This window comes from Balaenoptera musculus, chromosome 17, assembly GCF_009873245.2.
Source record: "Balaenoptera musculus isolate JJ_BM4_2016_0621 chromosome 17, mBalMus1.pri.v3, whole genome shotgun sequence".
Classification (NCBI taxonomy): domain Eukaryota; kingdom Metazoa; phylum Chordata; class Mammalia; order Artiodactyla; family Balaenopteridae; genus Balaenoptera; species Balaenoptera musculus.
Window position 1 is genome coordinate 18,866,512 of NC_045801.1, and position 27,331 is coordinate 18,893,842.

At 40.5% G+C, this 27,331-nt stretch overlaps 1 protein-coding gene across 5 annotated transcripts in view; it reads right to left on the reverse strand.

Moving 5' to 3' along the window:
- Positions 1–9,035: 9,035 nt before the first annotated feature.
- The window catches only part of COL14A1 (collagen type XIV alpha 1 chain), a 241,550-nt gene continuing 223,254 nt past the window's right edge, over positions 9,036–27,331 (reverse strand). For 3 of the 5 annotated variants that reach the window (XM_036829890.1, XM_036829891.1, XM_036829889.1), the window contains exons 46-48: positions 13,392–13,469; positions 11,518–11,673; positions 9,036–9,896 (exon numbers count right to left, since the gene is read on the reverse strand). In XM_036829890.1, coding sequence (XP_036685785.1) covers positions 9,817–9,896; positions 11,518–11,673; positions 13,392–13,469 — 314 coding nt within the window. In that variant the 3' untranslated portion in view covers positions 9,036–9,816. Of the gene's footprint in view, positions 10,711–11,517; positions 11,674–13,391; positions 13,470–27,331 lie in introns of all 5 variants that reach the window. The other 2 variants (XM_036829894.1, XM_036829893.1) reach the window with 1 other exon arrangement.

A 27,331-nucleotide genomic window follows, 5' to 3' on the forward strand; every position in this document is an offset into this window, starting at 1 on the left:
AAGAAGGTATGATCTTTCCAAGACAGATATTAAGACTCCATATCAACTTAAATATAGGTTCTTGCAGAGAAATAGCCTCTCTCCCTCCCCCTCTCTCTCTCTGCTTCTCCCCAAAAACTTAAAATAAGAGAGTTGAGTAGTTTCGCAGCATCACTACTGCTCAGGGCTTCTTCGCCTTAGATGAATGTTAACCTGAGATCAGCTACCAGTAAAACAGCCAGTCACCCCACCTGAGGCCAACTGTTATTAGGCTGGCTGCCAGGAAGGTTTAGGATACATTTTCCACATGAAGATGGCATAAACAGGACCACTGAAGGAGACACACATTTTTGCCAGTGCCATTTGGTCCATGAGAAGCTCTTTGATTTTCAACAAATCTTTATTTCAAGTCTTGACTTTGTTTTCACTGCCTTCACTTTTCAATTCCAAAGTTAATACCTATTAAAGTCTTGCAAACAGTGGCTGCCAGAAGAGCATCTGTTGCTCATGGCACACCTGTGCTTTATGTGTTGGGGTTATGGAGCTCCAACTTGTCAACCTGTATTAAACCATTGAGAGTCAACACTAAAATGATGATGCCATCTGGCATCTTCTTTACCAATCGTGAAACTAAAAAGGGTTTTTATTTTACTTGTTTTGAATTTTATTTTATTTATTTTTTATACAGCAGGTTCTTATTAGTTATCTATTTTATACATATTAGGGTTTTTAATATTTAGAGGAAATTCTGAGCATAAAGCCTATCTGTCTTTTACTTTTTGGCAAATTCACAAAGTCCAAATAAAATATTTTTATAAGTTGTTAGAAAAATATTATCAGTTACTTTATTATTATGCACTGTTACCGGCACAGTGGATATGCAGAGCCAATGAATCATGGAGAAATATGCATATGTGTGTCCTTCAGAAAATCTAATCTGGAAGTCTAAACCATGGAAACAGTGATTAATTAGCCAGCTCTCTAGTCTATATTAACAAGGAATCAGCTGCTCTGTTGCACAGTCATTCAACCAATATTTATGTTCCAGAAACTGTTCTAGGTGTTTGAGATGCATACGTGAATAAAAGTTTCCTGCTATCATGGTATCCCACTGTGATTTATAATAAAAAAAAATATATGATATATATGTACGTTCTATAATTTGATATATATACTTGATATATACATATACTTTATATACTTGATATGTATATATACTTGATATGTATATATATCTGATATATATACATATACTTGATATATATACATATATTTGATATATATACTTGATATATATATACTTGATATATATATACTTGATGTGTATATATATATATATATATATATATACCTGATATATATCTATATATAGATAGATATTTGGTCTTCGTCCCTGTTTCTGGCACAGAGCTCTTAAAAACCTCGGCATTTCCTAAGTGATGAGAGCCATAAAGGTGTCGTTTGTTATGTTAATGAGGTGCTTTTGGACCACATCCAAGGATGACAGGGAGGGGAGAGCAGCTGGAGTTTGAAATAATCAACGACAGCCAATGATTTAGTCAGTCATGCCTATGTAATGAAGCCTCCATAAAAACCCAAAGGTCAGGATTCTGAGAGCTTCCAGGCTGGGGAACCAAAACACATCCACATGTCAACGTGCTGAGCCCCGAACTCCACGGGGACAGAGGCTCCTTTGCTCAGGCCTCGCCCTCTGTATCTCTTCATCTGGCTGTTGATTCGTATCCTTTCCTATTCTTTGTAATACACCAATAATCAAGTAAGTAAACTGAAGTTCACTGCGTTCTGTGAGCCGCTCTTGCAAAGTAATCGAAGCCAAGGAGGGGGTCATGAAAACCTCTGATCTACAGCAGTCAGTCAGAAGCACGGGTGGTAACTTGGCCCTGTGACTGGCATCCGAAATGAGGGCCTTCTTGTGGGACTGAGCCCTTAACCTGTGGCATCTTATGCTAATGCAGGTAGATAGTGTCAGAACCTGTGGGACACCTGGACAGCTTCCATGGAGAGGGAGAGATCCACGAGGTTATATCTAGAGGAAGAGCATTCCAGGCAGTGGGAATAGCAAGACGTGATAGGACATTACCTGGCATATTCCAGGAACAGCAAGGAGTTAGCATGGCCTCCCACAAAGTCATTCTGGAACCCAAACACCCTCCGTCTTATAACTCCAGCCTCCTAGAAGACCTTGGAGTCCCCTGCATTCGGGTGGCAAATGGGAAAGAAACAGACAATACACACATACTTCTTAACCCCCTTGACTCGGAAGACACAAACATATTTCATAGGTTGAGAACATGTCACGTGGCCATACTGAGGGAGTCTGGAAATGAGAAAATAATTTGTGCTCAAGAAGAAGAGAATATAATTTTAGCTGAAGCTAGCCTGTCTCTAACACAGCAGCCAATATGAATTATCTGGCGCTGGTGTTGGGCTGCACCCTGCAGGCCTGCAAGGCCTCTACTCACCCAGCTTCAAGACAGGAGAGCCCAGAGTCAGCGACAGAGACATCAGTGGTTTAATGGATGGGGGAGCCTACCTCTCTGAAGCGAGGTCCTGGAGCGACACCCCGCCACGTGCGGCAGACCACGGGCAGGACAGGGCGCCGTCTTCGCTCCCAGGGGGAATGCGGAGATTGCCAGTTACAGGGGGAACTGACCTCGGGTTGGCTCATCGGTTACCAGGGAAATTTGCAGAGGGGCACGCCCCTCACCACCCCTTGGATAAGAACAGTCACGAGCTGGGGCCTGGCGCAAGCGTATAGGAAGGTCAGTCATGTGAGTGGGGTGTGGGGGAAGCAGGCACCTGTCGATCGGGGGACGTACAGAGAGCAAGAGAACAGTCACCTTGAGTGGCCTGACCGTACAGAGTGTCTCTCTAGCGATACCAGATTTAGGGAGATGAGAAGGCCAGTCTTTAATCAGTTAAGGGAAGAATGTATGGTCAACAACTCCAGGCTAATATAGGTCCCTAATGAGTGACAAAGCAAGTGATTGATTCCAAACACACCTGATACTGCTGCAGTCAGTGCCTGCTTTGATAGGCGCAAAAATTCAAAACACAAAAAAAACAAGTAAATGTTAGGGTCCAGAAATGGTGTCCCAGCCATAATCTTTCTGGTGACCACAAATGTCATCGTTCAGCTGTCTAGAAATATGACAGCAGAAACCATCAGCCTATTGGCACACTGCCAAGCTGCTGGGTAGATGGGTGACCGGGTTCATGGTCTTTTTAATCACTCTCCATTCTTGAAAGCTATCTTTAAGCCATGCAGGTATAGATCCAGTTCCTTCAGAAAGCACTCCAGATGTGGACTGTAGATATTTCAGGAGAAGAAAAGTAAACTTTCCCAATGCTGTAGACAGAGTGTTATTGCTACCTGTACAATCAGCTTTTGAATTGTATCCAGTTTTCTGGCTTTTCTGTGGCCTGTGGTCCTTCAAGTTGTGGCTCACTCCTGATTTGATAAAACATGCTCACACTGGAGAGTGGAATCAGAGATAGAACTTGTTGGCAACACTCCAAGAACAAGAGCAGGTGGTGACCAGTGACAATGGAGATTTAGTTAGCAAGGCTTCTACTCGAGGTGTCCAAATCTGATAACTGGAATGTTTGTAAAAAGAACTCTATTTGTGAAGTTCGATCCTTTCAGCCTGCAAACTTGTCAGCTCAGAAGCATAATATAACCATATACATGAGAAAGGACAGGTAAAGTGAAAGCACATGAGTTTTCTAATAACCAAATCCTCTTCAATACATCTATTCAATAACTGAGCACGTTCAAATAACAATGATTTCTCAGAGTGAAAGCTGAGCTGGTTAACGATTTTGTGACATGAGTTTTAGGGCATAACAGGGATACGGTTTTACCGGGAGTCACTGAATCTGGGCCAGATGACAGGACAGTGAAAAATGGAGATGAATGTCTTTGGTAATTATACATATCTTTTCTATCTGACTCAGTTTTGTTTTGTTACCATACAAAATTCATTTTAGAGCTGAAGAAAAGATATTTTTACTTCTTGGGATTCCATTATAAAACTTCTTTAAAAAAAAAAAAAAACTTCTTTTAAGTTAGGTTAGAAAAGTTGAATTTCACTACATTGGTCATGGTAATGTTTTTAATCAATAAGATAAAATGCAATTAAACATTCTAGAGACAAACAATGAAATATGGTTATTTATGCCAGTGTATGTTTTTTATTACTTAGCAAGATACAGAGAAAAAAGTAAATCATTACTAACATTTGTGCATTTAGAAATGCTACCAAAACAAGCAAATCATCCCAGCCCTCCTACTGCCCCTTTTATTCTGCTTTTAAAAGTATCCCTGCCTCCATTTTCCTAAACATCAGTGACTCATATTTCTTCATTCATTCACATCATTCATTAGGATGAGACTATTAAAAAGTAATAGATTATTTTTGTAAAGTAGAATTTTACTCTGAAATTTCCTGTGATTTTCTTGTAAAGTAAAAGCTTCTGAGAGCACACGCTTGTTGCAAAATATTTTTCAAACAATACAGAAATGTTAAACATGAACAGTTAAGTGAAATGAACACTTTGCACAATCCCATAACCAGGAAGTAAGCCTGGTTAAGTGTCTGGAGTCTATTCATCCCAATTTTTCAATACAGATAGATGAACAGAATAATAGATAGATATGGTACATATTGTTCTGCAACTTGCTTTTTTCATTTATCAATAGATTTAAGCACCTCGTGTCAGCCAAATTTCTAATCAAATTATTCAGTCTGATAAATAATGTAAAACTGTTGCAAGTATATTCACGTAGTTAATTTTTGTTAAGGATAGAGTTATTCTAGAGAGTATAGAATAACCAGGACTTTGTGGCAAAGGAATTCTCTGAACTCTGAGCTTGTCTAGCACAAATGGACCGTTTACATCAGTGTTTCCAATGCCACAGCAAATCAGAACAAAAAGTTATGATTTTTTTAAACCAAATAGTTTGGTTCATACCTTGGAAACCTCCATTCTGCGTTTGAACAGCCCTTCTTTTGGGGGACAGGCCCAAAGGGATTAAGTCCTGATGGTTGTCACAAACTAAGTTAGTCATCCAAAATCATTCTTCACTGTCTCAACCTTCTTGAGTTGTTATCTGCCGTTAATATTGTACTTTTACTCTGAAAAAAGCAGAAAAACCTCAAAACCAGCATGCCATTCTAAAATCATTCTCTCTTCCTCCTCAAGTTTCTAACTCAGTGAAATTCCCACTCACTCAATCTCCCAAACTTGCAATCTTGAAACCATTCTTACCTTCTGCCTGTCATTTCCCAACCTTATCCCATCAGTCAAGTTCTGCCCATAGTACATACTTCCTCATCAGCTCTCAAATCTCTCTCCTCCTCTTATTCCTCACTGCACCACTGTGGTCCAGGCCCTCGTCATCTGAACTACTGCACCAGGCAGCATGGTATATACAGGGAAGGGGTCATGAGCTACGAGAGAAAACCAATTAGAGTTAGAATCCCTTCTTTGCCTCTTCTGTGGATGTGTGTCATGTTACTTACCTTATATGTTTGATCGTTTGTAAAAAGGGAATACTTACCTAACTTGTGGAAATCAACTTAATATAAGGAATCCAGAATAGAGGCTAATACGTGGGAGGTCTTCATTAAATGTCTTTTTCTTTTCTTGATCTTTCCCCACACCAGCCTATCTTAAATTTACACTATATAAAAATTGTGCCTTCAAATAATAAGCCCAATCAGGTCACTTTCCTACTTAAAGACCCCTACTGACTTCCTATTGCTTTCAGGCAGAAATCTGAACATTTTGTCACGGGATAGATCTTCCACAATCTTGTCCAAATTACCTTACCTGCTTCAACTTAGAGCAAGAAGTTAGGAAGCTCCTACACCATCATATTCACCTTTTCTTTCCCTACACCCTAATACGTGGCTGAACCCATGGCAGATACTAATTAAAAGTTTGATAGATGGATGGATGCATGCACAAAGAGAAGGATGAATACATGAACACATGAATGAATACATGTATAGGAAGACAAGATTTAAATACCTCTTCCTCACATTCTGAAATACTTAATAGATCTGAATTTGCAAGCTTCTAAGAAGCTGATCATTCATTCCTAGGCATTATTGCTGTCTCCCAAATGTTCTGGCTTATAGCTAGAGGTAACTCTTCCCACTGTAGACTGAGTATATGATTTGACTCAGATTATAAATCAAACTGTGCTAGGGTGAGATGATTCTACAAACATTTATTGAGCAGCTGTTAAGTGCTAAGCACACTGTGGACAGTCTGAGACTGCTTAAAGTATGCACACAAGTAAAATGGGAGCTCAGAGGTTAAAGAACTCACTAGAAAAGGGGACTATGGTGTCATGGTTATGGAGGTTGTCCAGGTGGTGATGGTGGGGTTCAGAGAAGGCTTCACACAGGAAGAGGAGCCTGGCTTAGTTTCAAATTGTGAATATGAATAAAAGTAGGTCCTTTACTTCTTTGGGACAACTGAGGGAAGCTGGAAATTAAATGTTATTATGGAATAACTGTTACTTTCATAAGGTGTGATAATGAAATTGTGGATTTGAGGAAAATATCGTTGTTTTTCAGGGATGCATGTTGAAGCATTTAAGGGTGATGTGTCATGATGTCCATAACTTGTATCAAAATACTTTAAATTTATGAAACAAATATGCCCAAATGGTAAAACTTATTTTTTAAAGGTGATGGTATATGTTTATTTGCTAGTCTCTATACTTTTCAATATGTTTAACATTTTTCATAATAAAAGTGAAAACAAACAAACAAACAAAAATAAATAGGTCCTTTAAACTGGGGTGGGACAAAGATGACGGTTTCCCAACTGGAAGAAAAAGCATGCCAAAGATAGAGAAATAAGAGAGAGCGTGCATCAAGGGTTTTTGCAACTAGTTCACTGTGGCTGTAGTCTGAAGAATATTTAGCTGAGAGATACATTTCAAAATAAAATAAGAAAAACCAGGTTGGAGACTTGTGGAAACAAAAATGAAAAAGGGATAGTAGAAGGTAGGTAGGGAAATGTTCCAGGTGATCTCATCCATTTCCATAGCCTTTAAATACTACCTACATGCACCTGACTCCTAAATTTATATCTCTAGCCCTGGTTACTCTCCCAAACTCCGACTTATGCTCAGTTATCTCCTAAACTAAACTTTTCAACCACTCTGCCCTGAGTCTGTAATTCTAGAAATCAAGAGTTTCTAACCAAAATGATGAAAATTCTGAGGAGTAATGTCCTTTTATGAAATGATACTTTATTACTTTCAGAAATGATATAAACTATAAATTAAAATATAAGTATATTCCTGCCAAAATAGGTAAGTCAATAAAAATGTACTTCAAAATAAGCTTTTATTACAAGGCAATGTATTGTAAACATAAAAATCTTGAATTTGAATTACACCTTTTATTATGAACATTTCACTCAATAAAAATCTCATGAACTGGGTCCAAGTGATGACAAATTCCAAACTAATGAAATGTTCCCATAGCTTAAATAAACAAATTTAGATCACCAAGTAAAATCAAAGCCAAGTGTATCTGCACAACTCAAGAATGATATGGCGACTTCACTGGTGGCGCAGTGGTTAAGAATCTGCCTGCCAATGCAGGGGACATGGGTTCCATCCCTGGTCCGGGAAGACTCCACATGCCACAGAGCAATTAAGCCCATGCGCCACAACTACTGAGCCTGCACTCTAGAGCCTGTGAGCCACAACTACTGAGCCCGTGTGCCACAACTACTGAATCCCATGCGCGTAAAGCCTGTGCTCCGCAACAAGAGAAGCCACCACAATGAGAAGCCCGCGCACCGCAACAAAGAGTAGCCCCCCGCTCGCCGCAACTAAAGAAAGCCAGTGTGCAGCAATGAAGACCCAACGCAGCCAAAAATAAATAAATAAATAAATTAAAAAAAAAAAGAATGATATGAATGGTTTATACATATCAATGGTATAGACCATTCTAGTGGTTTATACTTCACCATTTATATCAAACTTTGAAGGTCTTCTGAGTGACATAAGTAGTCTTTGCATTTCCAAGGGCCAAACACTAATGCATACAGAATATCCTCTCTACTCACTTGTTGAAGACCAAGAAATCTCAGATACAAGGGAATGCTATGACTAGCGACACACCCCAGTCATTTAAAGAGTTCTCTCAGGTGATTCTGGGTCACATCATTCAATCCTGTGCAAGCTTTCCTCCTCATTAGTCCTGCTTTCTACATGTGGAAGCATGTGCCATAACTAAAAGGGAACCACTGTTGGTTATCTGCTCTCTGTCTTCTTTCGTTTCTTGCAAAGGCAGCAAAAAATTTATATACGTTTACCTGGATCCCCAAAGGCACACATAGACCCTTTTGTTTGAATACTTTGGATGGGAAGGTCTTAAACCAATCTGTGTGGTGAGGGGACCCAAAGAAGTTCAAGAGACCTTCCTGATCCAGGAAGAATCCAGCTTCTGGTGATAAATGACCCCATCCCTACCTCTGGCAATTACCTGTTATTAGGGAGAGGCTACAGAGGAAAAGGAATATACGTTCAGTTTATGGTTCTCTTTCATTTCTATTTTCAACAAACAATTAATAGAACCCAAATCTTTTTCAAACACCTAGTGTTTTCCTTTATGAGCAAAAGACAAATTATAGTTTAGAAATTAGAATCTATTAGATTCAACCTCATTTCTTCTTTGTCTTCTAGAGTTTTTCAGGCTTTTCTTAAAACCAAAAGATAAGTTCTTTAGGCAAACATTTATTTAGCATCAGTCTTACATTTTCACAGTCATTGCTGTCTGGTAGGTTATAAATGAATAATAGAATTCTGTCAGTCTGTTAGGCTCAACTCAACTGCCTTTTTCTGTTAAGTGTCCTACCATACTCAGAATGAATGAATGAATGAATGTTTGAATGAGTGTCTAAAGGTAGGCAGCTGTCGTTTTTCTGGTTAAACCTAAGCCAAGACTACAAAAGTTTAAGGTGACATATAGAAATGGAATAAAATAAAAACAATCCACATACATTGTTTTAAATTTTTATTTGCTTAAAAAAAAGAATGGAAATAGGTTTGCAAAAATATATCTGCATGTACAAAGTAATCCATGTGGTTAAGGAGGGCAAGCTCTGGAACATACTGCTGGATAAATTGTTCATCAAAATTGGATCTTTTTCCATCAGAATCAGTGGAAAGTCATTATTTTACATGTCAAAAGCCACTGAAAAAACTAAATCTATTTTTACCATCACCAAATTCAGAAAGGTTATATTCTAACACATATTCTTGGATACCAGTGAAGCTAGTTACCAAGTGATCTCAGAGTTGGACAGATCAATTTAGCAAGAGGTAGTTTCTCCAATCATGTCCCTTCTTTCTTTTCAGCAAGGTCATTCCTAGAGGGGATAAGGATAAACAGCATAATCTTCGAGTCCCTTTGAATTCCTGTTCTGCTGGGACCCCATTTTCCTCAAAGACAGTCGTATCTGTCTTGTTGCATTTTAGGACTTGAGATCATCTAACACAGAAAAGATTCCAGAGTTCAAACTTCTTGGCCAATTTTTCTTTGAGCATGCCGTTAAAACAACAAAGAGAAATCAATCCTATGGTGTCATGGATTAAGGGGAATTTTTTAAAACATACTTTTTGTTAATATAACAATATTATTAACAATATCCAAGGAGGAGATGTGGGCTGGTGAAATGAGCCCCCCCCAAAGGTAGCATACAAACCACATAACGACATTCTTCTTGAATAAGTTGCCTTAGGAGCTTTTGCGGTTGGTCCTCCAAGTTCTCCTGAGACTATCAAATCCCAGAGCCCCACAGCTCCATGGCTTCCAGCTCATCTTGGACAGGGGTGAATTCTGGCTGATCAGGATGGGGAGCTAGAGAGGAAGAGTGGGGGTGGGGACTTGATAGAACCCAGGAACCATAAATTGATATCCTCCCCTTATATGGGTCCATAGAGACATAGTCTCTAAAGTACAGAGATATCCTGCTTGGGTAGAAAGTAGTAGCTACCTTTACCAACCACACTGCTTGCACCTTTCCCAGGAGGTTTCAGACGGTTAGTGAAAGAGGGAAGGCACAGGTATACTGCAGAAATTGTTAGGAAACTAGAATCACAGCCAACTGCTTAAATATTACATGTTTTATTTACAAAAGAAACCCTGAAATATCAGCAGAATGATGAAAGAAAAATAAATTTTAAAAACCAATCTCATGTTAGAATTCCAACACCAGGGGACAGTAGTGAGGGGAGGTGATCAGAGGAAGAATGGATAGTAGGGTGGTGAGGGAGAAAGATGCCCAGCAATTTGTGTGGCTACAGGAAAGAGGAGAAGACACATTTAAGTAGCTATTCCTGGGCCTTCACCTAGGGAAGCTTGGGATAATTCTTGGTAGACGATCTTATACTTACGCTCAGGCTGATATGGAGCAGTCAGTTTCTATAACAACTGACACATGTGATTTGGTTAAGTTCCAGTCTTATCATTGTATGTGTTTGGAGCAAGAAATGTGACAGTGGGCAGGCAGGGAAGCAGGTGAGGCAGGGAAACAGAGTGCCCATTGTTAGGGGCAGGGGATGGGTGGTGGTGGTCAACAGGACAGTTCTGTATCTGCAGCCAATTGCCCAGGCCAATGTAATCAGTGGACGAGTTCCACATCAGTGCTGGTAATCATTGTAAGGGATCAGATCTTAATAAGGGACAGGGAAATTTGAGAGAACGGGGAGGGAAGAGATGAACAGAGAAAAACACATCAGCAAAACTTTGACCAGTCCCTCTGGCAAATAAGGTTAAATTTCTTCTAAAGCAGAAAATTTAAATTCATTGGCTAATAAGTTCATTGCCCGAAAGCAGTCTTTGAACCTCTCTCTTGATGCTTCCAAGTGTGACTATGTTAGAAAATGTCCCATTACACAACCCTCCAGCATGCAGACCACAGATGTTTTCAGGAAGCATAATCTTTTCAGAATCTCAGTCTAGTAGTTAGTAAGAGGCAAGGACAGCATGGCCACTCTTGTTTCTTAAAATAATCCTTGGTGACCTAAAATGCATGCGGTGGGCAGGATGTCACCCAACAGTATCTCCAGGGCCCTCCGAATTACGGGGAAAGTTCTAAGTTTGAGGTTTCCCCAAAACAAGAGTACAACTTTAGAGGGCATCATGGCCACACCACAGAAATAACACAGAATGAGAGGCCCCAAAGAATGTTCAAACATGTCCCTCAATGATCAGATATGAGGTCAGAGGCCAAATCTGTGTGGATCGTCATTTGGAAGCAAGGAAGACTTAGATGTGGTATTATTTTAAACTTCCTCTTCAGGGGTAACCTCTATATTAATTTGTACTTTACAGAAGATGCCTCTGGATAATTTAAAAGGTAGTGAGCAATTCAAGCTCTGCTTCCTGCCCATAATAGGTCTGCTTTTATAGCACCCTCACCATTATGATACTAAGCATAGTAAGACATTGCTCAAAGCCCACAAGGGCTGCCACTTACCTCCTACGTTGTAGGCAGAACATGAAGAGGGGTCGCAGTATCCAGGCTGGCCAGAAGGACCTTGTGGTCCAGGCACCCCCAAGTGACCTGGTGGACCCCTTGGTCCAGGAGAGCCAGGGGGTCCAGGGCTTCCTGGCCGACTTTCCCCGGAAGGACCTACGAAGTACCCACCAATGAAAACAGTTGGTCTTTTATCATCACAGGGTGAGTTTTCAGACTACCAAGAAGTAAACTAACGCTTACAAGAAGCCATATTACACATCTTAACAACTAGGGTGACCTGCCTCTCTCTACTCATTGAGTTCTATTCCTGGACAGAGGATCATACTGCAATCACATGTTCTCCTGGAGGTCAGTGCTTTCAATCAGCTCAGGAAACCAGAAAAATGTAGTCTTTTTTTATCACCTCTTGGATATGAAAGGGAAAGGAGCATACCACTGTCAACCTTGTTTTCTTTATGGAGCTTCTGTTTCCCAATGCAGGTTCCTTATGAATTCAGTGTATGGGCACGCACACACACACACACACACACATGTGCGCACGCACACATACATGTGCGCGCACATACATGTGAACACACATACATGTGCACACACACATACATGTGTACACACACATGAACACACTTGATCTCAACCTTATAGCTTATACTGGTTTATGGCCCCAGATAATTGGAATAAATTAGTCTAAATTTGAGAGAAATTATACTGGAGGAGAAAAATGAGAATTCTGAAATTGGACCCAATATACGAATCCAAAATTTCTTTAGGCTAGCTTGAATCAATTGAGAACTTACTTTGAGTGAAAGTGAGAGGGGCATTAAAATTTTTGTGAATTTAAGAAGTATGTCAGTCTGGAATTTTTCTGGTTTATGCATTTGTTTTGTTTTGCTTTAGGCCTGGATTCCAACAGTGTTTATAAGGCCTTTTTCAACTAGAAATGAAACTCAACTAGAACCAAAATGAAAATTAGGAACATGTATCACCTTATATTTGAAAAGCGTTGTGACTCTCAGATGCATTCAGTTCCGTTCAATTAACATTCACCAACCACTCATTCTGTGTAAGGCACGAGCTAGATCAGTTCCTCATACAATCTCTAATAACAGGAGTATTTATATTCAAAGTGAATCCATTGCATTAGGAATCTCTCCTACAAAAAGTATTTTCCAAAATCATCATTAGGTTGGAAAGAAAAATCGGTAAGTCATTTGATTCAATATGGCTAAGACGGGGATTGTAAATATACAATAGGATTGTAAACTCATAACTTTAATAAAAGAGTATGATCATCTGGAGGCCATTCTAAAAGCACATAGTAAAATACACAAAACTCATTCAGTAAGATGACCATGGTGGCAGAAACTACGAGTGTTCATCAAATATCCATGTGTTCCCCTAGATTTTCAGACTCCCTTACAGGTCAGCTGGGGCTACATGACTAGTTTCAACCAGTGAAATATGACTGGAAATGACATCTTTTATCCTGCATTCTGGAAGTTGATGTGCCTCCTTTATCTTTCTCCTCAAGGCCTTTTGTTCCAAAATGGGGGGAAAGTTACCCTATCCACATCAAACTTTGGGTAAGTATCAATCCACTAAGCACTGGGGATTGATTTGTTACTACAGCATAGCCTAGCCCAGCCTAACTCATGCAACCAATAAGATCCCAGAATATGCTGTATCTTTGGGGGCTTGTGTATTGGGAGGTTCATTACTAACAAACTGGCCTTCCAATGAAAGGAACGAGAAATATAGCCATTCCAGTCGGACACAAGGATGTAATATGGCCATTTGCCTCACCTGCAATGTCAAGTGAATGTAAAGATTTAGGATTTCCATCTTGCAGTTTCCTGTTAGGTAGGAAGAGTTACCTGCTGGCCCAGGGGGGCCTCTTGGACCTTGAGTTCCAATGCCTGGATTTCCTTTATCTCCCTTCACACCAGTTAAACCTATTCAAAAAAAGAAGAAAAAAGAAAGAAAGAAAGAAAAGAAAAGAAGATAAAGTTCTCCTTAAAATGAAATCTGGGTGGCTCTGTTTTTCTGGGTTTCGAAAGGACATCGCTGATGAAGACAATGATGAGGGTTGATTTAGGGCTATGGTTATCATGGGACTTTTAAATTGAATCCTGACACTGGTGACTTCTGCACAACCACATACAGAAGGCTGGCTCTGTATCTGAGCTTGTCCTCTGTATCTGTAATACTGCAAGTTTATCGTCCTCCCTCCCACTGAAGTGGCTCAGCCTGCAGGGATCTGGCCTGTGTCTTTGCACACACCAGGCCATTGGACGTATGCAGTTGGCACCCCACGAGTAACACAATAGAAATCACAAGTGGACATATCTAACATTTTCCTTTTGGTCCACCCTGTAATGTATCTGCAAAAGGCATGAATTATAATTAGGCAGCAAAGTTCTAAAGAGCGTGAGTTTCCATTAAAAACTTGGAAGCTTCAGGAAAGCCTGTGTTTGATTTGGCTGATTCAGCCCCATAAAAATCTAAACCTATTCATGTTTCTTTTCCACTGAACAAACTTCTTATTCCAAATAATTTACGGTGTTGTTCACAAACTATACATTTTTACAGGCAGAAAAACAGAGAAATACATGCTCTGACACCTCATCGTCCAAATGGGTCCTATCACAAGACTGCTGAACAGGTGACAGCATGCTATATTGAGGCCCGATCCGTCAGACAGAGAGGAGCACCAGACTGGGGCCTGGGTTACCCTGGCTCGCATCACAGAAAGTCTCTAGTATCTGTTTTTCATGTACAACAATACTTTGAAATAATAGAATGCAGAACTACATCTCTTCGTAATTACAAAGAAATTATGTGTGAACTGGCAAAGCCTAGGAGGGAACATAAATAAAGGAAAATAATCAATTTGATAGGCAGCAGGCATGCAAATGATCTAAAGTGTTTAAAGTTACAAATAACTTTTTTTTCCCTTCTAAGTGCAATACATATTCACTGTAGGCAAATTAGAAGATACAAAAAGCAAGGACTCCAGTCCTAGAAAATAATCACTTTTAACATCTTGGTTTGTAACTTCCAGAAAGAAAGGTATTGATGTAGTATTTGCTCTGGGAATAGCAGTTTTTTTTCTACACTGCACATATACTGATTGTCCTTTCATTTGAAGTTTTGATGTCTGCTGTGTTCCTTGTTGACCACCTCTTGGGGTCAAGGTATACCTGTCACCTTTAAAAAAGCCCTTCTTCCTTGTTAGCGGTCCTCAGGGCTGCTCCATCCATCTCAATGCTTCCCTAACATCCATGTCTATTGCATGTGGCCTTGGTGGTGTTTTCTGAGCTCACAAAAGACCAGTACTGCAGGAAGAGGGCAGGGCACTGACCACTGAGCCTCTGACCTCCTGTTCCGAGACTCACTATTCTCCTAGGAACTGACAGGAAGAGAGTTATTTCTCAAAAGTAAAACTACAATCACATCTGAGTTTAAAAATCACATAACTTACTCAGACAAGCCAACATCTAATGCTCAATTGCTAACTCAAGTTGTTCGGACAGAAAATCACCATGAGTACGTCTACTGGGCGTTACCCAAATAGCTACTAGTTTAGCTAACTGGGTAATAATTGGAGTGAGTACTTTTGTTTTTTTGCTTTTTATTTATTTATTTTATTTTTGGCTGTGTTGGGTCTTCGTTGCTGTGCACGGGCTTTCTCTAGTTGCGGCGAGTGGAGGCTACGCTTCGTTGTGGTGTGTGGGATTCTCATTGCAGTGGCTTCTCTTGTTGTGGAGCATGGGCCCTAGGCGTGTGGGCTTCAGTAGTTGTGGCACACGGGCTTAGTTGCTCCGCAGCATGTGGGATCTTCCCAAACCAGGGCTCAAACCTGTGTCCCCTGCATTGGCAGGCAGATTCTTAACCAGTGTGCCACCAGAGAAGTCCTGTGAGTAATTTTTTTAATAGGAGGTAGATGCTCCCTCATTTGCGAACAATTGTGCCCTAACATGCATCTGGAAATATAGCAGAAATAGCCTCTTCTTCTGTGAGAGTTGGAGTTGCTTTCCCCACAGGGAACCACTGATTTTTAAAGAATTAGAACACAAGAAAATACACCAATGACTAACAGCAGGCTGCATGATTAAACGCACAGTTACTCAGAGGCCTCCCGTGACCTTACAGTACCTAAGGATCAACGGTAAGGACATGGCTTCTCGGGGATTCTCCACAAGCGGAAGACGTAGGCTGAAGAGGACATCCAGGACAGTATCCTTGGGAATAAGCCCCTGATAAGAGTTTCCTGACCTATCCTTTGCTTATTCACAAAGAAAGCAAAAGGTGGGGAAGACTGGGGTGTAGAACGTCTGGTTGTTTTAATTTTCTAATTATGTAGAGAAAAGCAAGTGGCATTTGTTATTATCTGCAATACAAGTCAAAGTAAGAGAGGAAGGTCCTCAAAAGAATATTCCAGCCCCTCAAGATGCCTTAAAAGAAAAAAAAAAAAAAAAAGAAAGAAAGCTTTTAAGGATATAGTTATATATTAACAGAGAATTTTAGATTTCCTTATCCTTGAAGTTATGAAATGTTCCAACTACATGTAGGCTAATATATCAATATTTGTCTATGTCTTCACTTGTGTTTCTCAGACTGAAGGAATACTCAGGTCCATGACAACTGATAAATCTTTTTTTTGGAATGAAAAAAACATGTTAAAAAACACCATTTAAGGGACTTCCCTGGTGGCCCAGTGGTTGAGAATCCGCCTGCCAATGCAGGGGACATGGGTTCGAGCCCTGGTCCGGGAAGATCCCACATGCCATGGAGCAACTAAGCCCGTGAGCCACAACTACTGAGCCCGTGTGCCACAACTACTGAAGCCCGCGAGCCTAGAGCCCGTGCTCTGCAACAAGAGAAGCCACCGCAATGAGAAGCCTGCGCACCCCAACAAAGAGTAGCTCCCGCTCGCCCCAACTAGAGAAAGCCCGTGCAAAAATGAAGACCCAAAGCAGCCAAAAATAAATACATATATACATACATACATACATAGAGTTAAAAAAACAAAACAAAACACTATTTAAGTACCTAAGATGAGGACTGAAATTGAAGGCTAAGCTTAGAGACCTCAGATCTCTAAGAATAGAACTGGATATACTTTTGATAAGCCTCATAGGCTGTAATTAAAAGGAAGGAAATCAAATGTTCTAAAATGTCAGCCTGTGACTGTCCATGAAATGACAATAAAGTCTGGGCATAGTCATTCTTTACAGACAAAATGCAGTCATCGCCCATAATAAGGGCTCCCTCATACATCTCTTTTGTGAGGGTCCAAGGTGGGGCCATTTGGTGCTGAGATGGGGTCACCAGAGCTAAGTACCAGCATCTTTTCCGCAAAGACATGGGGACTCCTGAGTTCACAGGATATTCCCTCCTGAAATACCCTTTCCACCTTGGGTGTCTCCATAAATACTCCTCATTCTTAAAGACTCAACTCAAAGCTTCTTTACAACCACAACAGGCAGAAGCACAACAAATTCAAAGGGGCAAGGATTATCTATCTCAATCATGGCTATATCCCCAACATTTCTATGGTGCCTTCCACATAGTACCTAACCCACAAATATTTATTGAATGAACAAATGAATGAATGAATGAATGAATGACTTGCTTCCGTATTATCTGTGCCTCCTTTGGCACTTATCCCATTGCATTGCTTGTTCTCATGTTCATCTCACCCGGCACCATGAGCCTGATGACTGCAGGGATCGTGCCTTACTTATTGCTCTAGTGTCAGATCCAAGCACAATCTCACACACAGTAGGTGTCCAGTAAATACTGGAAGGCTAACGGAATGACTGAATGTCTACACCAAAATGCAGCTGACTGGTAAAAAGCAAGCATGACCTTTGAAGGATCAAAAAAAAAAATCTTTAGGCTGGAACTCTGCTTTTACTTTCACATGCCTGGCTTTTGTGAAAACTGTTTTTTCTGACAAGTTCCTTATGTGGCAATATTAACTACTAGTGTCATTTAGAGATGAATATCACGGACTCCAATTAAATTTACGTTTCTGTCATTTTTTAAAAAATGAGCATAGGGACTTCCCTGGCGGTGCAGTGGTTGAGAGTACACCTGCCAATGCAGGGGACATGGGTTTGAGCTCTGGTCCGGGAAGATCCCACATGCTGCGGAGCAACTAAGCCCGTGCGCCACAACTACTGAGCCTGCGCTCTAGAGCCCGCAAGCCACAACTACTGAGCCCACGCGCAACAACTACAGAAGCCCGTGTGCCCAGAACCCGTGTTCCACAACATGAGAAGCCACTGCAATAAGAAGCCCGTGCACCACAACGAAGAGTAGCCCCCACTCGCTGCAACTAGAGAAAGCCTGCGCATAGCAATGAAGACCCAACGCAGCCAAAAATAAATAAATAAAAATTTTTTAAAAATTGAGCACAGCTGATATAAATGAAGATCTAACGTACCAAAAATATGATTTAGCTAAGATTAAAATATCCTTAGTTTTCTGTGGAGTTACCAAAAATATTTAGAATAGAATAAAATCTTTTCTATTATTTATTCGTTCATTCTTTTTTCTTTTTTTAATGAGAATTTTTATGATCTACTCTCTTAGATCTTATTCTCATTAAAATTTTAAGATCTTACTCTCTTCTTTCTTTTTTGAAACTTTTCAAATAGACTTTACTTTTTTAGAGCAGTCGTAGGTTCACAGCAATACTGAATTGAAAGTAGAGAGAGTTCCCGAATATCCCCACCCCCTACACTTGCATGGCCTCCGCCATTATCAACATCCCTCTGTAGAGTGGTATATTTGTCATATTCTTTCTTTTTTAAAAGTCTCATTAGAGGGCTTCCCTGGTGGCGCAGTGGTTGAGAATCTGCCTGCCAATGCAGGGCACACGGGTTCGAGCCCTGGTCTGGGAAGATCCCACATGCCGCGGAGCAACTAGGCCCGTGAGCCACAATTACTGAGCCTGCGCGTCTGGAGCCTGTGCTCCGCAACAAGAGAGGCCGCGATAGTGAGAGGCCCGCGCACCGCGATGAAGAGTGGCCCCCGCTTGCCGCAACTAGAGAAAGCCCTCGCACAGAAACGAAGACCCAACACAGCTAAAAATAAATTAATTAATTTTAAAAAAAGAGTCTCATTAGAAACCACATCAGGGCTACCTGATTCTCCCTGACTACTAATCTAACACTGACCCTCCATTATTTTCTTTTACAGATCTACTAAGGCAGAGACATGTTCTAGTTCATCATTATATTCCTAGTACCAGGCACATATTAGTCACTCAAGAAATATGATGAATGAATGAAATACAAGGTCTGATTGCAGATTTTGACAAACCAAGAATGTGACTAGTTGGTGTGTCAGCTATTCCTATAAATGGCCTCACCAGGTTTTGAATGCTAGATGCTTTACATGTATAAACTCACTTAGTCTTCACAAGAACCAAAATGGCAGGCACTACTCTTAACCCTAAAAGAGGCCTGTGATCCGGAGAGGTTAAGTCCTTTGTCCTTAGCTAGTAAGTAACGGAGCCAAGATTTCAACATAGGCAGGTTGATTCTGAGGCCTATACACTTAACCACAACACTCCTGGCCTCTCCATCCCAAGCTGCACTTAGAGGCTGAGTTTGTCTTGTTTGCTGTAGTCATGGTTTCCTGAACTGCCTGTCCAATCAATCTGCACATTTTCTCTGGTCCCACACTCAGAAATCAGCCCTGTGGTTATCGTATTTCCTCAACTTACTTCCCTTGGTTTACACACTTGCCCTCTGCTCTGAGCAATACTTGGGGTTGATTTTAATAGGATTTATCCTGCTCACACTGATGATTTGCCCAGGATCTGGCCTTTGGTTATCAGTTTCCTATTTTCTTTGGCCTGTTGGCCTCTGAGTGGGAAGATTTTACCCATTTCTATGGTCCCATGACCACACCAAGCGCTCAGGCTGGAGTCTTATGCTACTCCATGGAGCAGAGACATTCCCTCTTTATTCCAGACATTCTAAGCAACTCTCAGAATTTATGCCCAGGCAGATATACAAGGCCTGGGTAATGTTTTCATTGTAATTCTACCAAGAAGCCGCAGAAAATGTGAGACAAGGCTTCAGCTGTGTTATTATATTGTCTGTTGCCTGGGAAATGGCTGGTGATAAATTCCAAGTAGAGTCTGTTTTTCATTCAGTGTATGCTTGAATGCCTGCTAGGTACAAGGTACTGGATCAAGTACCTAGCTACAAGGTGGCACATTAATTGGACTCAATCCAACAAGTATTTTATGTCCTTTTCCAGGCTCTGCTATTTTTACATGCTTGGCCCATAGGATTAGTACCAGCATGTGCAGCTCCACATTTTGTGCTATGGTGGCCAAGACTGCAAAATACGTATTGGTTTTAAATGTAAAAGAATCTTTGCAAACCATTGCCAAGGGTCTCTCTCCCTATTGCCTTTTTCATAAAACAACTAGCCATCTAGTATACCTCTATAATTCAGGGCTCAGCCAGGGAAAGGTAAACCACTCTAGATCTTTCAGGCAAAGGGAATTTAATACAGGGATTTGGTTACATGGGTGACAGAAGGACTGAGAAGCCAAATAGAAATGATGAGGCAACCCATAACATTAGCAACAGCAGGAAGCAACTATCACCCCTAGGTGTGCAGGGACCAAGAGAGGAAATGGTGTGCCTGGAGCCTTCTGGTAGGATCTAGAATGAGAGTGACAGATGCTCCAGTGGAAGCAGGAGCCACACAGGGGCTGTAGCCACAGCTGGAGTGGCAGAGGAGGCAGGGGTGGGGCTAAGAGGAGAAAGAGTCTGACTCTTCTCCTCCTCTTACCCTCTAATCCTCCGCAGTGCCTCCCATTGGCTGAACCTGCTCAGGAGCAGAGGACAAAGGACCCTGGAGACACGGTGACGCACAGCTAAAGGAGGGAGAGGAACAAACCGAAGGCAAACTCCCAGTCCAGTCCTAATATCAGATGCTGAGAATTCAGAGTCAAAAGCATCCTTCCTGCCTGTCACAGGTCACCATGCAGTAGAGAAAACAGACAAACGAGTAGCTATAATGCGGTATGAGAATTGCAGCAACAAAATATGAGGGCGTCAAATTGAGGCATCTGTGGGGAATCTCAGAACGCTTTCCAAAAGAGCTGACCCTTGGAGTTAAGTCTTGAAGAGCAGGCATTAGCCAAGCAAAGAAGGGGTGGATGGAAACGCACACGCAAAGGCTTGCTGATGAGAGAGAACAGGGCATGCCTGGGGAGCTAGAGATGGTTTGGAATAGCTTTGGCGGCTGCCGGCTGGGGAGTGGTCTAGGCCACGTCAGGACAAATTTTGTGTATCAGACTGAATTTGAATATGGGCCCTTAAGTGCATAGAACTCCTTCAATCCTTTCTACCTACCCTTTTTTTTCCCTTTTTTTTTTTTGTTTGTAAGTCATACTATTTTTCTTAAAGAGGAACTCAAACTGTTTAAGCTTCGGGACCCACAAAACCTGGGTCGGCCTCTGCTGGAGGCTACAAAGCAATACAACTAGCTGAGGTGGACCAGAATCCCGCAGAGCTCAACCCCATCAATAAACACTGTGCTGGTCTCACTGAAAAGCTGAGGAAAACGCATTGAATCATTAAATAGGGCTACCCAGTAGCCAAAGGAACCCACTAACCAGATCAAGAGCAAGACAACAGGATATTTTGCACTTCCATGTTTTCTATCACTCAGAGACATGATAATATAGGCAGGAGGTCCTCAGGTCTTTTGACCACAGACATCTAAATTAGACACACTTACATCTGGGCAGTGGAGGGCAGGGGGAAGCACAGAGGGAGGAGGCAGTGAAGGAGGGAGAAGGGAGGAGAGAGGAGAGAAGATGATGAGGTACCCAGCTCACCAACACACACTAACCCTATCTCGTTGTTTGCAGGTTGACAGTTCACAACTGCAGGGGTGGAGCAAAAGAGAACAGGGATTAAATAGGGCACCAGGAATCCTGGTGTTTTGTCCATCTAGTTTTGCCACTGATATTATGACCTCATAGGTACCTAATGTCAGACCAAACGCCAATCTATCACTTTCAGCTCCAAAGTTTTGATTGCTCTTCCTCAAACGCCATATCATTTCCAGCGTTGACTGTTGGGAAAATTATAAATGATACAAAGTTAGCAGGAAAATGAGCCAATTGCTATAGCTTAAAAAATGAGTATTGTAGGTTCAGCATGAATATTCAGCCATTTGATGGTATTTAAATAGATATTTAAATTAGAGCTTGGTCTGGTCTTTATTCTTTACAGAACTGAAAAGTGATGTGATGCTCTCCATTCTCGGAAAAGAAGGGAGTTTTGTCAGGGCATTGGGACAAGGCCAGGGTCTATGGAGTTTAAAACAAAATGTGTTACGGCCAACAGCCCTTCATAATAAGCATGAAGGATCACTATTAAGATAAATACATCCTATATCTAGGATCTTCATCATGTTTTTCCGAGCTAGTAAAAAGTCCAGAAAAGTCAAATTGCTTTGCTATATTCACATAATAATTTAATGTCAAAGTTAAATCTAGAACGAATGAAAATGGAAAGGGTTAATGAATATATCTTCTCTAAGTATGTTTTCACCCATCTACACAAATGTATTTGGTATACTTATTTATTACAATGTATTTATTGCTTTAAAAGCCATGTCAAAAAATTCACTGAAAATGGTTTATCATAGCTAATATAAACAGCTTTAGTTTTATCATATAAACTAGTACATGGTATACTTCCATTTCACTTGTTTATGTTCAAGGCCAGAAATTTAGAAAATGCCAAAGTACATTTCTACATTTAAAAGATAGGGAGGGAGTGGGGAAAAGAGAATTGGATGAAGGACGTCAAAATGTACAAACTTCCACTTATAAGATAAATAAGTACTAGGGATGGAAAGTATGACATGATAAAAATAATTAATACTGCTGTGCATTATATATGTAAATTGTCAAGAGAGTAAATCCTAAGAGAAAAATTTTTCACAAGAAAAAAACATTTTTTTCCAATTTCTTTAATTTTGTATCTATACGAGATGATGGATGCTCATTAAACTTACTGTGGTAACCATTTCATGGCGTAGGTAAGCCAAATCATTATGCTGTATGCCTTAAGCTTATACAGTGTATGTTAATTATATCTCAATAAAACTGGAAGAAAAAATGATAAAAAATAAAGTGAAGGGAGTCTCTCTCCTTCTCTATTTCCAGATTATTTGTGTGTGCGCACGTGCTCACACACACACACACACCACACACAGAGGCAATATAGGCAGAAGATCCTTTGACCTTTTAACAAACAAAATAAACCACAAAATAAACGAACAAATAAACCACAGTGAGGGATGAGTGGTCTGGCAGAGCTGACTCTTGAGATGAGTTTCAAAGTTTGAGTCTGAATGAGCCAGAGGAAGAAAGAGAGTTCTGGGGAGTCAGAATAGCATGTGAAAATCCATGAAAGGCTATAAGAACAGGGCACAACAGGAATCAGCACTGAGTATGGAAAGGAAAAGGCATGTATGAAGGATGTGGTAAACCGAAATAGTGGTCTGAATTCTTCACTATTCTGCAATAGAATTATGCATCTGTTCTCTTGCAACAGGCTCATGCATTTCCCTATCCCTTGGATTTTGACTTGGCCATGTGACTTGCTTCAACCAATGGGATATCAGTGGGCAATGATGTGAACAGAGGTTTAAAATATGATTGGTGGGTGGGTTGCCCTGTTTATTTCTGCCAATGCCATAAGGAGAACATACTCTAGGGAGCTACTGCCCCCCCAGCCAGGGCCCCAGCATAGCAGAGCTGCCCTTGCCTCCCACAGACATGTGGTGAGAAATAATATCTATTGTTGTATGTTACTGAGATTTTTGTGGTTTCTTATGCAGCAAAAGCTGACTCATACTGAGAGCCCTGAGCAGTTCAGTTTGGCTAGAGCAAAGGGTACAGACTTGAAGTGAAGCTGGCTGGAAAACATAACCCGGGACTACACAAAGATATCTTCCTGAGATGGCATTAACATTGGGCAGTGTTTCTAGCATATTACCCATTACCCAAGACAAGGACTGAAATCCAATGCAAAGAATCTGCTACAACCTACTACACAGACATTCCAATTAAGGATTTCAAAAAAAATTTAAGCTACAGAAACAACTATATCAGTTTTCATGGCAAAAAGAAAACAAAACAACAGCTACAGTTTTTTGTTATTGTAAGTCATATTACAGTAGTACGAAGCGTGGGGACACAATTTAATGATAATTTTAATTTGTCAATGACTTTTTAAAATAATTCTTTGTGTTTGACTGGCAAATGATTTTATCCTGACTACAATGAATTCCAGAAATAGGGACACAAAAAGTGTTAGTCTACGAAAAGCCTTTTCCAATAGGTGCTACTCTTTCAAGGTGCTTAAATCTACATCTTATATTTCCCTCTAAAAAGCTACATCTTGCATTTGAATAATTTAAAGGAGGTGGGAGAGAAAGACACCCATTTAAATGGCGAAAATAGGCAGACACAGCATGAGCCAACCCTTCACAAGTGTGCTAGAAGTCAGACTGCGTGGAAATCATTCTTACAGATGAAAGCATCACCCTGGTTACATGGCAAGGGCAGAAAACCTTGGTTTAATTTAGAACAATGTGATTAAATACATATTCACAAATTCTATGCTCCTCCCTTCAAATGTACAGCTTAGTCCCCCTCTACTTGAGCATGGGCAGGGCTTAGTGACTCCCTCCTAATAAAGAGAATATGATGAAAGCACAGCTGTGACTTCTGGGACTAGTTACAGAAGGTACTGTGGACTCATCCCTGCTCTCTGGCAGGGATTACTGGCTCTGAGGACAGCGGCCGCCATGCTGTGAGAACATCCAAAGCATCCCTGTGGAGAGCCTCATCCTTCTCATGCAAATATAAGCAGAGTAGTCAGGGAGGGCCTGAGACCCTGCTAATCATTCTTGATAGTGAGTGAGCCAGCCATCCTGGAAGTAGATCTGCCAGCCCCATTTGAGCCTCCAGATAACTGTAGCCCTGACTGACATCTTAACTGCAACCTCATGAGAGACCCTGAGCCAGAAGCACCCAGCTAAACTACTCCTGAATCCCAGACCCATTAAAATCCACGATTATATATGTTTTGTTGTTCTAAGCTTCTAAGTTTTAGAGTAATTTGTTCATAGTAATAGATCAATACATAGGGCTTCTTTCTGCAGCCATGGTAAATGCAAAGGGTCACTCTGTAACAGGAAAAAAAAAACACAACCTACAGAATAAAAGATGGTACAAAGAGATAAAGAGAAAGAGCATTCATTGTCAATGCCTTAAGGTCACTACACATTAGGAAAACACAATCCATCAAACCTTCAGAGAAAGGTCTTGTTCCAAAGGACATTCAAATTGGACTTTACCGGATAATTAATGGGTGGGAAAAGAGAAAACTCTTTATTTCTCTGGAATTCATCTCTCAGGATATGAGAGGGAGGGGCTAGGAAAGCAAGAGAGGAAGAAGGTAAACATGTATTTCAGCAGATTTTTATCAGCAATGAAAAGACGATGTCTCATGCAACTGAGTATCAACCATAATACAACATCACAGGGAAGACTTGTAAATATTTAAGCATCAACCAGTAACTTATTATGAGAGCTCTACTGGCCCTCTATCTTTCATCAAGTTGATCTGTCCCATAAAGAGAATTTTTCCAGGAATAAACCAGGATACAAGGGACATTAAGAAGTTTCACAGATGCTTACCATTGAGGCATTCCTGGCTCACAACTACTACGCTTCATTTCTGAATTTGTGACCAAAGTTTTCTGCCAAATGTATCGTCTATGCCAACAGCTCTCTTCAGCCACAGGAATTGAACGTAAGAACCCTACTTCTCTCTCCCAGCTTTGAATCCACCGGGGGCCTAGCTTCTTCTCTAGACTTCTCAGCCCTGTGGATTCACAGTAAACTGTGGCGCGAGCATAAGGGACTCAGTGTTAGCTTTAGTGTGCGTGCAGCATCTGCTGCCCTGACAACCGCTTCTCTGTCTCTGAAAGGTGGTGTCGCTGACTTAACGGCAACCAGAAGATGGACGATCCCCTTTCTATCTGTGTCTGCTTCGGGGAGTTCAGTTGTGTTTCATCTTCTCCTTCTCCCATCCCCCTTTTCTCATCTTCTGACACAAAGGCCATCTTTTTCAAGTTAACCACAGAACCCGACTGATAAAAACTGATTTTAAATATTGTCTTTCTTTACATTCAGTCGTTAGAAATTTGGTCTTCGGTGGCAGGGAAAGCTCAGGGAGAGGCATTTTCCTACTTCAAAAGTCACTCAGGGATTTTATCCTCAAAGAACAATAACAAATTAATCCTGGGAGCCAACAGAGGGTAGAAACTGCCCTAGCATCAAGCTTTTAGACAAACGTGATATTTTCTCTTGATTAAAATGACATTCCAATATTAATATTTTTTAATCCTCAATAATAATATTGGAGTGACTAGAGCTCTTACATCCAAAAGATTTGATCCCACAGAGCAGACGTAAAGTGCTCATGAAATTTATAGAAACCAATGAAGTCCAGCAAAGGGAAAGTCTTTGCAATGATAACTTCCAGTCATTTCCAGTAAACTTTTTCCAGGTGCTGGCATAGGGAAAGACATGACCCCCGTCTAGTAGGAAAAAAGACATAATGAAAAATCAAGAGATGTGTTAACCAAAAAACATGTGCCTGAAAAAGTAGGAGAAGGTAATATACATTTATTTGCATAATGCCAATGATATACTTGCTATCTTAATAGATCTTCACTGTGAACACAATAGAGACAAATGCAGAGACATAAGTAATTGATAAACCTCAACTATATCATCTTGAATTTGGAGCTGTTGCATTTTAATAATTCTTAAATACAAGTACATTTTGATTTCTTCATTATGTTTCCATTGTAGTTATGCTGGAAATCTGTATATTGGAATAAAGTATTTGACCATAAATTACTCTCCTTTTATTTCTTTATATTATACAGTAGGACATTCTATTTTTTTTAAATTATGTGTGAAGGCAGGTAATATTTATTATCTATAAGTTTCAGTTTAGAACAGTAACAGAAATGTTGCAAATTATTTGTTATAAATAGGAGACAATATGTTTGCTAGGGTTGAGAATCATGGCTTTATAGGTTTCAAGTCCCTTCCCACCTCAGGACCTTTGCACATGCTATTGCTGTCTTTGCCTAGAATGCTCTCTTCTGACTTTCTTTCTTACTGATATGGCAAACCCCTAAACTTTCAGGTCTCGGTTAAAACAGCACTGACTCGGCAAGTAAGTCAGAGTCCCCTCTTCCATGTTCATAGAGCAACCTACATTTTTTTATAACACATAAAAACTGAAATTAAGCTATTCATGTATTTTTTTTGTTTAATATCTGTCTCTATGCTAAGTACATAAAAGGCAAGAGCTGTATCCCCTGTTTACCACTATGCTGTTAACACCCAACACCAGGCCTGACATGTAGTAGATGCTCAGTAAATGCTGGTTAAATGAATGAATGAAGATTCAGAAAGATTAAGCAGCCAAGATTACATAGCTAGTATGTGGCAAACTTAGGATCCTAACCCATATGTGATTGATGCCCCAAACTGCATTCTTTCCATCCCATCATGCTATTTCCAGCTAAAGCAGCATCACACATAGTAAGGTGAAAACGGTTTCTCTTCTAAAATATCAGAAGTGAAACAAGATTAAATTACTTTGTTCCAGGTTTCTCCCTATTTGCCCCCAGGCTGAGATACTATAATAGAAGTATAACTTCTATACAT